The sequence below is a fragment of the Sebastes fasciatus genome, chromosome 19 (genome assembly GCF_043250625.1).
Source record: "Sebastes fasciatus isolate fSebFas1 chromosome 19, fSebFas1.pri, whole genome shotgun sequence".
NCBI lineage: Eukaryota > Metazoa > Chordata > Actinopteri > Perciformes > Sebastidae > Sebastes > Sebastes fasciatus.
In genome coordinates, this window is record NC_133813.1 from 7,087,181 (window position 1) to 7,099,903 (window position 12,723).

Below are 12,723 nucleotides of genomic sequence, written 5' to 3' on the forward strand. Positions count from 1 at the left end.
CACATCTATGGTGCTTATAGCGACTGATAACACCTATTTAATGTCCTGACAACAGTCTAATCGGCTGACTTTCTAAAGGATACAATTATTTCATTTTCTATTAACATGCCTCACCTTCACTTAACCAAATACTTCCCCGTCGTCCTTCTTTTCCCAACACCACCACCTCTGATAGACTCCTCCGGTGTAAAGTGAACCTCCAGAAGGTGAATAAATGAGTGCATCTGATTGATTGCTGAGATCATTTCCCTGCTGACAAACATGTTGAAGTGAGTCCCCAGAGAATCCCGAGGGCCTTATTCTGACTTCTTGAGCTTTGGCTGAGCAAACAGCACATCCCCACTCTCTGAATCCCGCTTTTATTTCCCCCCTGCCTCCTTCACAATCATCTTTTGATTACGCCTACTAATTAAAACTCCCAACAAGCTGCCACCCGAAGCCGCCACCCACCCACCCGGCCTCCTCCTTTTGGGTCACCCGGCTCCCTGAGGAGGGAGAACAAACAAGAGAACAGTGAAGGAACACACACAGTCTGTTTTTACTGCTTCATCCTTTCTCCACTCCTCTTATCCTCTTTAATCCTGTACTTCTTTATGCTTGTTAAGCCGCCGGAGCAGTGTGGAAGCATAGGGCACAGGGCCAGGGGGTCAAGGAGGCTCCTCCAAAGAGGTGGCCCCTAGCAGTGGTGGTCCAGGTCCTCACTGAAATGAGCCTCTGAGGACTTTTCATGAATCCTCTGTTGGAACAAACGTTCACTCACATTGAACGCTGCACCAAACAAGATTTTAAAATAAAGAAGACTAAAAGTCTAGAGCCTCAGTAGGAGCTGTTTGTTTAGGTCTAAAGCCTCGCTATAGCAGCTCCTTGAAGCTGAAGGCTCCGTAGACCCCACATGTGTTGGACAGAACCAGCAGCAGAATCCAATGTTACTGTTATTATTAATATGTGTCTCCTGAGGAGAGGTCATGTGGTCTTTAAAACCAAAAGGTTTATCCTCTTGGGAGAATAAATGTGCTCTGTAAATTTCATGAAAATCTGCCTTTTGGATTATGAGATATCTTATGTGCATTACTGACATTTGTCCAATTGGTTGTGCTGGGCCAAAGCTCACGGAGAGTCCACAACAGAAAGGGGAAACTTTTTAAAGGACCCATATCGTTCTCATTTTCAGGTTCATACTTGTATTTTGTGTTTCTACTAGAACATGTTTACATGCTTTAATGTTGAAAAAAAACTTTTATTTTCCTCATACTGTCTGTCTGAATATACCTGTTTCTACCCTCTGTCTGAAACGCTCCGTTTTAGTGCATTCAATGGAATTGCAATGGAATTGCGTTGCTAGGCAACAGTTTGGGCTTATGTTTACTTCCTGTCAGCTGATGTTATTTACATACACTGAAACAGGAAATAAACTGAGACACATTTATAATGTTTACATTTAAAACCATGTAATGGTCTAAATATTGTAAATTTGTGACATCACTAATGGACAGAAATCCTAACGGTTTGTTTCAAAAGCTCAGTTTCTGAATACGGGCTGTGTGTATCTCTCCGTATATTGAGCGTTTTGATAGTTTAACAGTATTTATAAAGCACTTAAACCTGCTTTATAATATAAAAGACATGAAAATTTCACTTTTTACAGTATGGGACCTTTAAGTGATCAAACAATGCTGTTGTTTTTCTGGTGAGTAAAGTCTCACAAAAATATGATACAACATATTTGTACATGTTCTCAATGCTGTTTAGTTTTCTTTTTCTCCTCTTTTTCATATTTATGTATCTCAATCTGTACGTTCCCAGATCGGCTAGAGAACAGAGTAGATGGATAATTTGTTAAATTAAATTTAAACTAAATAAAATACATAACAGCTTGACATGATGCTGTCATTTTCTTTTCTAGATCATAACAACCATTTGAGCTTTCTGTAGGCCCATGTGTCAGCCATGTGTTGTTGAGTTATTCTGCACCAAAGCTGTTGGCATCGTTTTAAAACCCATGCAGCTGACCGGCACATTGTCTCCGACCAAAGAGTTACTGTTGGCTTATCAAACCAACCACACTGTGATTGCTGCAAATGAGTTTGTCCAACTGAAATGTGTGAAAAACAAAGGATTAAGAATACAAAAAGAGGTCATGAAAACTATTGGACTGGTTCGGAAATAGTAACAAGCTCTAATGAAGCTTCCATTTAGTAGTTCAGCTCATTTGAATTTGCAGATTCAACACTTCATTGATGGTGGATGGATCATAATTTCAATTGAGTTCATGTAACTTTATTTGCCATAGAGTACAACACATTGGAAGCCATGCAAGACTACCAGTGTGCTTGTACTCTACTTCTCTCAGTCACACAGTATAAAGAAGAAAATACCAACAAATTAATTCCTAAATAAACCAATAATATCCTTAATATATTCATACTATATCATTTTGTACTAATTATACGGTAAATATATAATATATAAAATATATTATATATAATATAAGAGATTATAATTTGAATTTAGTTGTGTTGAGCTTTAAAATGGTTGTTGATTTCCAGGTTAAAGAAATGTTCCATTTAAACTCATGTGAATATTCAGTCATTATTTATTTCTTATTAGAAACTTTATTCTCCATATGTACATATGTTCAATTATACATGCTTGCCTGTAGACAACTTAACTTATACATTTTTTTTTGCATGTTCAACAGACCTGCACTGACTAAAATACTGTCTATAGGTTATTCATTTGAATTAAAGTATTAATTAATTATAATATTCAAACAATTTAAATTTAAATATGTGAATATGTGTGAGTGAATTAATTAATAATTGTCCTTTTCCCTTATAATTACTACAAAATTACATAAACTATATGTGAATACAATTTACAGTTACATGTCAATTTATTTCTAGGAAATTATACAAAACTATAAAATTATTATTATTACTATTATTATCATTCTTATTAGTGCCATTGTTGTTATTGGTATTTTTTTATCATTAATAATAATACTATTTATTTATTCATTTATTTATTTATGTTTTATTACTTTTTATTTGCAATGAGCATTAGCTGCTATTTTTTCTCAAACTGACTACATGTATGTTGACTCAGGTACATTCAGTATAGTCATGACATGCTTATCAGCAGCAACGTGTCCAAAGCAGTTCATAAAATGTCAAACGGCAGCTTCACATTCGAACCGTGCTCGTACTTCACAGCTACCGATATCTACAATAACGTGTCTGTAGTGTTATTGTGTAAACGTAAAGGAGGGAGTTGGACAGCAGGGAGAAAGAGCTGCTGAATAGAGGAGGGTAGTCCCGCTCAGAGAGGAGGAGGAGGAGGAGGAGGAGTGCAGCTGTCCAAACACTGAGCCCTTCTGTACCTGCCTTAAAGCTACCTCCTTCCTCCTCCCAACCCTCTACGCTGCCCGCCTTTTGTTTTCATGCTCTCCTAATTGTGGTTTAATGTAATTGGCGTGTTTTTTTGGAATCAACTTGTGGCTCATTTGATGGCATCTCTGGTAAAAAAAAAAAAAAATATTTATGGGGAAATAAATCATGAATTTGTCACAGTGGACCACATCGGAACATATTGTTTCAGTAATATTCCCTCATCTAATAGCACCCACTTCCTTTTTAAAGGTCATACAGTATAAATTGCCTCATTGGGTAATTGTGGGGAGCAGTTGGAAAATTGTCCCCTATTCTTTGTATCTGAATCAGCCCTTTGAGCGGGCCTCCTGTGTGCCCATTACAACATCAAAAAGCCTTTCACATGAAGGGGTTAAACACGAGTGCTAAGTAATAACTCATTCATTTAGCTGGAAACACATCTGGCTTCTTTTCTGGTTTCTTTTGTTGTGAAAAGATGAAGTTATAGCATGCATATGTACAGTAATGACACACTGTGCAGTGTATGCAATATAAAAAAGGGTTGGTGTTTTGCACTCTGTCTGCTTTTGAGAAAGTTTGTGACCCGGCAGCCATGTTGAGATCAGTTGAGGAAATACCAAGCACCGCCCACCAGCCAGGTCACAAACTTTCTCATTTTACAGCTGAACAGTACACTACAAGATGTTTCTGAAAACATTTGAGGTGAGAAATAGGCCATTACAGTAACAGCATTTTGATTCATATTTGATCAGTGCTGCCTAGTTTGACCGTTTGGTTGATTGACAGCTGCCTCCGTTGAATGAACAGCCAATAGGAACGCTCTCTCAATGAAATGACCTGTGATTGGTCAAAGTCTCCCATCACAGGCTAGTTTTTTAAAACCTTGAAAACAGAGCCATGCGGAGGAGCAGAAGTCTCACAGAGCACTTGAATTACAATATGCTGAAAGGTTATTATGGGATTTTTGCCCAATGATGCCAAAAATATACAGTCCAGTTAAGAAATGACATAATGTGCTTAATGAACACTTCCCCCACCCCCATACATTCTTCATTGTTAACACTCCTCTCTCTCTGTCCTGTGTGTCCTCAGGTTGTTTGCCACCAAGTGCAGCGGCTGCCTGGAGAAGATAGCACCCACAGAGTTTGTAATGCGAGCTCTGGAGAGTGTTTACCATCTCAGCTGCTTCTGCTGCTGCGTCTGTGAGCGCCAGCTGTGCAAAGGAGACGAGTTTGTTCTGAAAGAAGGTCAGCTGCTGTGCAAGAGTGACTACGAGAGGGAGAGGGACCTGCTCAGCACAGTCAGTCCAGACAACTCAGACTCAGGTAACACTATCGTAGGCTATCACAAACCTTGTGAATATATGAAAACACGTCCAATGAATTACTTAATGTACTAATCTCTAAATCGAAGTTTCGATGCAGTCAAGTCAAATCTGCAGTAAAACAAAAATAAAAGTCTTGTGTTTGTTTGTTTTTTGTCTGGTGACAGATAAGAGTGAGGATGAGGATGTGGATGTGAAGTCAGAGAAATGCCCTGCAGCAGGGAAAGGCAACAAAGACCCCCGCCGGCCCAAACGGCCACGCACCATCCTCAACACCGTGCAGAGGAGAGCCTTCAAGGCCTCCTTTGAGGTCTCCTCTAAACCCTGCAGAAAGGTGAGTGGAGACGATTGAGTGTAGTGAGATATTTTACTAGATATTTTAAATTTAACAGGCAAAAGAAAGAAACAATGTGGTGCACCAGTTTCTTCATAAATTACTGTCGTGCCACCACCCCATATAAAGAGCAGATGAGGTGGTTTGGCACTGGAAAACTTTGGAAAGAACCAGGTTGATAAACAGGAGCAGTGCAAAAAAAGTGGCATTTATTTACAAAAAGTTCACTGAAACAAAGGGAAAAAATTAAACTCAACAAAACTACCTTTAAACTGAATCAAAAGAACACCAAACAAACAAAAGCTGCAGCCTCACAGCAAGCTGCTACCTCCTCTCCCCCCTCTTACTCCAGTGAATAGGACTTTATCTTCTCAGCCTCACCTAACTGGAACGTACCACCTGACCAGGTAAGTGTAGGGGGGGCTAAACCGAGCAGGCATCCAAATTCACACAGAATAATGAACAAACCATTAATACAAGATCTCTAAGTTACTGCTGACATCTCAATCTATCTAGGGGCACTCACACATACCAATGAACCCACCAAACATTAGATAATGTAATTTACTGCAGAACTCACCTCTCACCTATATCATCCTACATGTTAACAGAGCCCAGCCCCTCCCTTGTAAGAGGACATCATGAGGCAAACCTGTTTGCACTTTCCTTGATTGAGCTGCTGAGCAGCTGATCTACCACCATCCCAGGCAGGACAACAACATCCTATGAACCCATAAAACAAACTAAACAAGCTGATGTCATTTATACACACTACTTGATATGGTGTCAAATAAAATGAAACATTGGACTGAAATCAACAATTTAAGCAGACACAAACATTGTTAATTTTGGGGAACAGGGCCAAGTGAAAAGGGAGAATGGCAACCTTTTTGCAGGTATATTGATAAAAGAAGTTAAAGGTGCTAAATGCAAGATTGGGAGCATTTCTATTGCCTCCGCACAACTCTCAACATGGCGACAGTTGAGCAGGCAGCTCGTAGCTAAAGGTGCTAACAGCAGCAAATTCATTAAATGAAAACTATGCCTCTCTGACATTTAGGAAATATGCACTAATTAGCACACACATGATGTTAGTGTGTAAATATGGTTGATGGGTGTGACTGTGTGCTGTGACTTGCAGGTGAGAGAGACCCTGGCTGCGGAGACAGGACTCAGTGTACGTGTGGTCCAGGTCTGGTTCCAGAACCAGAGAGCAAAGGTCAGTAAAGCCGACACCTTCTCACTCCCAACTCGTCAAATACTGACGCTCGGTCAGTGGACCTACGCTTCAAACTATACGCTCTTGGTACCCCTGTAGCGTTGATTTCGGACATGTCAGGGATGGTGTGTCAGTTTCCGCTTACTACAAAAAAATATGAACAGTAGTAGTAAATGCATCGTAGCTTCAGAGTGAGAGACGTCACTTACGCGACTTTTGGGTGTGTAGTCTTTCTAATTACGTATTTTCACAGTCGGATACTTCAACAGTTTAACAACAAACTGTGACTTTCTTGACTTGTAAAATTATCTTGTGTTTTAAATTGACAAACATCACATGTGTGATTAAAGCAGCAATTCAAACGTGATCAAAAAAATATTTATCTCTCTCCGTTGACTACCGTTCACATTTTTTTCCGAAATAAGGTCCCATGGCATCCACCGGAAGGGGCGTGACTTCGGCTCTCTATAGAATGCCTTTTCAAAATAAACTTCCAAAGTAGGTTTACTTAGTTTTTAGGTTTAGAAAAAGATTGTGGTTTGGGTTAAAATAAATGTTTCTTACCTAAAATAACTAAGTTTGTTATATAAGTTACGTATGAGGCATTAGTTAAGTTGCGTAAAACAAAACTTAGGTCAAGTCAACGTTGACACAAACAAAAGTCCTAAATGGTTGGTAAGTACACCAAAAACAAGCTGTCAACACATTGTATTATGGGTAATGATTCTTTCACATCATGTTGGATGGAAGGTAACCTTTCCATGCGTATGAGTTGTGGGCATTCACATCCATGGGCTGCGGCGGCCAAGGGCTTATAAATGCACTTAAATCAATCTATCAATCTACTTTCTCTTCTGCATGTTTTTGGTAAATAACAATAAAATAATATTTAACCTGTATTTTTAGTATGGATCACTTCAGCTGTCTCTGTCGGTCACATGACCCTCACCTCACACATCTTAGTGATCCCTCGTGAGTCTCCCACATCGCTTAACTTGACCTGTGAAGCACCATGTTTGTTGTCAAGTCCACCAACTTGGCCTACCTAATATGTAACAAGACACGATCACAATGCAGGCAGAATTGATGTCATTATCCAGATCCAGAAAATGGCTCAATCGTCTAAACCAGTACCACATCAGTTAAGCTTCAGTGGATCAAGAATTTATAATCTACTATTTACTCGGCTTGGTGGCATTTGGCGGAATAAGCTTGTCAAAGTCTTAATATCCAATAGGCCTGCAGTCAGTTATCAATCTATAATCATTACATTGCTTGTGTAGTCAAGTCACATAATGTTTGATGAAGATGGTTTATGTTGTAATGGTCACTGTTAACAATTCAACAGTGAATGTATCTACTAACAAGTATTGTGTCACAGCCTGATATATTTTATTCCTGTGTGCCGTAGAGCTCTTACTTTGCAAGGCAGCTGGTTAAATGCGAAAACACGAGATTGCTCGAGAATTGCAGGATCACGAGATTACACGAAAATCCATCTTGTCAGTTTTCAAGTAGAGCGTTTGTGTCCGAACCACAGTGGTTTGGACTAATCAACGTCCTGTGAGGAGTTACTGGCAGCTACGAGCGTGGTTTAGGTGTGTGAGACGACACGGAGAGGCGACTGTTCGTTCAAAACAACAATGGCGGCTCCTAAAGAGATATAGATGCTGCAATAGCATCAGTTATATCAGAACTGGAGAGTATTTCTTTATTAAAAGAAGAGCAAAGAACGTTACTGAAGGCTTTTCTCGATGGAAAAGATGTTTCCGCTCTTCTCCTGACTGGCTTCGGCAAGAGTTTGATTGACAGATGGTTCATCCAATCACCTGCCAAGTGCCCGCCCTTTTCTAAACAGTTTCCAATGACGGCTTCTGAGATGGTTCTGTGTAACAAACCATCTGATGGGTCAGAGGCCTATACTACGAAGTAAATTCAACATACCCAGGGTATCTTCTCGTTATCTGGCTTAACTAACCCTAACAAATGAGATTATAAATGTATAATTTGGAGAAGGTTGACAAGTGAGCTCTTTCACATGTGTTTAGTCAGTGTCTCCTCAGTAAATGCCTGTCAGCCATACCAAGCTTTTTACTGTTTATCTATTTACAGATTAAGAAGTTAGCCCGCAGACAACAGCAACAGCAGGAGCAACACAACAGCCAAAGGCTAGGCCAAGGTGAGGAATTATCATCTGTGTGTGTGTGTGTATACTGTACTGGTTATAGCTGCTTCCTCTGATGCTATAAAAGGAAAAGCACAATTAATGTCCATCTGCAAGACGTAATCTGTCCATTTGGTAATAACAGTGATTAATGAAAGCTACGTAATTTATGAATTATTTGGAGAAACAGCTTGAAATATTCCATTTATTATGGGAGCAATAAACAGAGTAGAGTCACTCCGCAAACAATTCCTGTTTTGTAGGCTTTAGAATGAGTCCAATACTCGGAAGCCAGAGTGACATATCTGCTGGTAAATATGAGCTTTTCCGACAGCGGCAGCTATAAAGAGTGGGCCACAGCCATGATTCTCGCTGTAGCACAGCTCCTCATAGCTAACGGCTTATTGCCACTGTGGTCTCACAGCGTATATGAGCAGACAGTTTAGATAAGTGTCTCAGTGCTTTGGCAAGCACTGCCTCTATCTGTTCAGGGACTTCCAGCATGTCAATATTGGCATAGAGGCAGGGTTTATTATAGTGGAAACTGCTGTTGTTAACCAAATGAGCAAAGCAAACCAGCAAATGGGGGCTGTTTGAAATTGATGTTAGGATGAGATGAAGCCTCCTGGATGACGGGTGAGATATCCCCGAGATCAAACAGCCAGTCGGTTTAGACAATGCATTTACAGTATGTGCTTTTATAAGAAAACCATTTGTTGTGCAGCATTCATAGGCGAAAAAAACATGGATGTATTGTCTGTGTTCACAACCATAAAGGCGAGTAGGCTAACATATCTCCATGGACAAATTAATACTAAAACTAGTTAGAAAATAAATAAATGAAACAACTGTTAAAACAATAAACACACAAACAGAAAATCTGGGCAACAAAAGCCCATTTATAGCCTACTTATCATTTCAATTGTATCATATCAGGATAAAATCCAGATGTAATTTAATACATTTTTACATATTCCCCATTTACACGTAACCACATGTGGCTTGGGTGGATCGGATAACTATCCGATGCACCCTATTTGACTATTATCAGGCCATTAAATAGGCGTTGTCAGTCGCTATAAGCACCATAGATGTGGGTCAGTAGGGGCCTACTATGGCTACTACGTTGTAAAAGTCAAGGTGAAACTTAAAACGTTCTAACATGTTGTAATACTGAACGTCACGTTTTTAACACAAACCAAAAGGCTTCTTTAGGTTTAGGCAAAAAAAACCTAAAATTTCTTTAGGTTTAGGCAATAAAACTACAACTTCTTTAGCAATTTCCTTAGGTCTAGGCAAAAAAAAACTGTTAGGTTTAGGCAATAAAACTAAACCTTCTTAAGGTTTAGGCAACAAAACTACAACTTCTTAAGGTTTAGGCAACATAACTACACCTTCTTAAGGTTTAGGCAACAAAACTACAACTTCTTTAGGTCTCGGCAAAAAAAAACCAGTTAGGTTTAGGCAATAAAACCAAAACTTCTTGAGGTTTAGGCAACAAAACTACAACTTCTTTCATTTTTTTCTCTTTGAAATTGGATTAAATTAAATTATTAAAATGTGTGCATGTATTATGTGACCAATACAGCTGAGAGTTGTAACCCTGTTTGCACTTGTTGCCACTGACTGTTACAGAGGGGATATCAGGTTGTATGGAGGGACTGCTCAGCTCCTACTCAGGGCATCTACCTCCAAACCAGCAGCAGCAGCTGGTGACCATGGAGCACAACAGCTACAACACTGACCCCTTCCAGCAGGGCCTCACGCCACCACAGATGCCCGGTGACCACATGAACCCCTACGGTGAGCATCACACTCTAAAATGACTGTATACCTGTGGACGCTGTGGTCTTTCTTCCATGTGTTCTCTTTATTCTCCTTGTTTCTTCCCTTATTAATGTGACATGGAGATTCTTGTCCACAGATGTCTCTAGTTGAAGACTTGTCCAAAGTGTTTCCTTACCTGCCACCCAATGCATGCTGGGATAGGCCGCAGCCCTCCACCACAGTAGAGGAGTATAGCAGTGTTTTCTTATTTCCAGGCAGCCACCAGTTCCATTAATCTCACTATAGTACGGAGCTGTGCAGAGATGTGAAACGTGTTGGTTGAAGATACTATGAAGTTGCATTATGGGAAATGTAGGTACTAGTGTTTTTGGACCTTGACTCATAAAAGTCAAGGTCCATAAAAGTTACTAACATTTTTTTGAATCTGTCTCTTCCAAGTCCCAAACTTTATGGAAGTGCAATACTAATAATATCACTAATGTTTTGAAGTTTTATTAGGGCAATATTGGGAGCTATAATACATTTTGCAGGTATAACTAGGACCAGATAGAGATAACAACTAACCAACACATGTGTTGATGTACTGACACTTCCCCTGTGTTCTTACCCTCACCATGATGGCACCTATCAATGTCTCAATCCCCTTTTATGGGCAGTGATGGGAATGAACCAATAAAGCGTGACGGCTGATTAAAAATGGATGAACCATCAAGTTGTCATCATTTAGACCCAGTGAGCCCAATAAAACCAACCGAGTGACACCCAGAGCAGTACTATACACATCCTTGCAATTAAACATTTGGCCTGAGGGAGAACAGTGTGCCCGTACAACCACACACAAATACACACACGCACTCGGATGTTTTAGCAGAAATGTTCCAAATGGTTTCCATTAACAAAGCTAATTTTGTGTTATTGTTTTAGTTTAGTTGTGGGAAGTTCACACACACGCTACAATAATTACAAAAAAATAACAAGAAATGTGAGTGTGTTTTTGTGTTTGTGAAGGGGATATTGGTTTATGCACCTGTATTGACTCCTGATGTCATGTGTGTGAAACAAATAACCTACAAAAAAACAAAAAACATGGATCCATGGACAACAATGCATGGGGAAAAACAGTTCCAAAACAGCAATTAAATAGTTAAATGGTATCAAAATGTATTAGCAATGACAGGAAATAAAGCCAGTGACAGCTCAAGCACAATCGTTACACTCCATGTCCTCATTATCAGTCCAATTAGGGCCAAGTTCACCATAATAAAAGCACTGCCCACCGGCCGGAACACAGCCAATAGGAACGCTCTCTCTCTGACCTGTGATTGGTCAGAGTCTTCCGTCACAGGCTAGATTTTTTAAAGCCTGAAAACAGAGCCATGAGGAGGTACAGAAGTCTATCTCTCAGAATACTTGAATTACAATATGCTGAAATGTTATATGGAATTTTTGCCCAATGATACCAAAAACGTGTTGCCTACTGAAGCTTTAAATATAGATGTCTGCGTTATAAAACCTGCTAACAGTTTCATATCCAACACCAAAGCAGTTATTTGACTTCCCCGTGTCTTGTCTTCTCTGCTCTTCCCAGGCACTGACTTCATCTTCCATGACATCGACAGTGACGCCTCTCTGACGAGTCTAAGTGACTGCTTCATGGCCACTCCAGATGTAGGCTCCTTCCAGGCTCGGGCGGGGAACCCCATTGACCGCCTGTACTCCATGCAGACCTCCTACTTTGCCTCTTGAGACAGCCCACCATCACTGTTCATCCCAGGGCATGAACGGTGATCACACAACAGTGAAGACACACAGGCTCCAGAATTGTCCTGCAAGACATGAATCAGTAAGCAGGGAATAAGTGACTGCAGGACAGAATCCACCAAATATACCTGACTGACCTCCACCAGCCAAAGGAAAGAGAAAACTTGAAACTGAAACTTCTCGTGACACCTGCTGTCTGCACGGCGGGGATTTGAAGCAGTATAGGCCTACATTTGGCTTTTCAGCTGGGTTCATTTTGTTGGAGAGATAGCTGTCAATATGTGTACAGATATCACAATGGAAGTGTTTATTAGTGGTATGGAAAGTTGGAAAATTGAGTCCAAATCAAACAGTGTCACAGAAACAAACAGTTTAATAGGTGCAGGTAACATTTCATTTTGCAGGTCTTCAAATTTCATGGTAATTAGGTGATAATTAGCAAGTAATCTATTTGAAATTTCTTTGGAATTACTGCCAAATTACCCCAATATTTACCTCAAAATTCATCGAAAATTACTTTATTATAAACATTATTTAATAATTATATTATAAAGTAATTTCCGATAAATGTTGAGGTAAATATTGGGGTAATTTGGCAGTAATTCCAAAGAAATTTCAAATAGGTTACTTGCTAATTATCACCTAATTACCATGAAATTTTCAGACCTGTTAAAATTAAGTGTTACCTAGGTGCATTAATAGTGTTGTTGATAAAGTTGTTTTTAATGGGACAATTAAGCAAAT

At 39.7% G+C, this 12,723-nt stretch overlaps 1 protein-coding gene across 1 annotated transcript in view; it reads left to right on the forward strand.

Moving 5' to 3' along the window:
• LOC141757653 (LIM homeobox transcription factor 1-beta-like) overlaps window positions 1-12,504 on the forward strand; it is a 39,880-nt gene extending 27,376 nt beyond the window's left edge. The window contains exons 3-8 of the mRNA XM_074618250.1: window positions 4,482-4,714; window positions 4,881-5,047; window positions 6,189-6,266; window positions 8,379-8,445; window positions 10,066-10,233; window positions 11,807-12,504. Coding sequence (XP_074474351.1) covers window positions 4,482-4,714; window positions 4,881-5,047; window positions 6,189-6,266; window positions 8,379-8,445; window positions 10,066-10,233; window positions 11,807-11,964 — 871 coding nt within the window. The 3' untranslated portion in view covers window positions 11,965-12,504. The remainder of the gene's footprint in view (window positions 1-4,481; window positions 4,715-4,880; window positions 5,048-6,188; window positions 6,267-8,378; window positions 8,446-10,065; window positions 10,234-11,806) is intronic.
• Window positions 12,505-12,723: the final 219 nt, after the last annotated feature.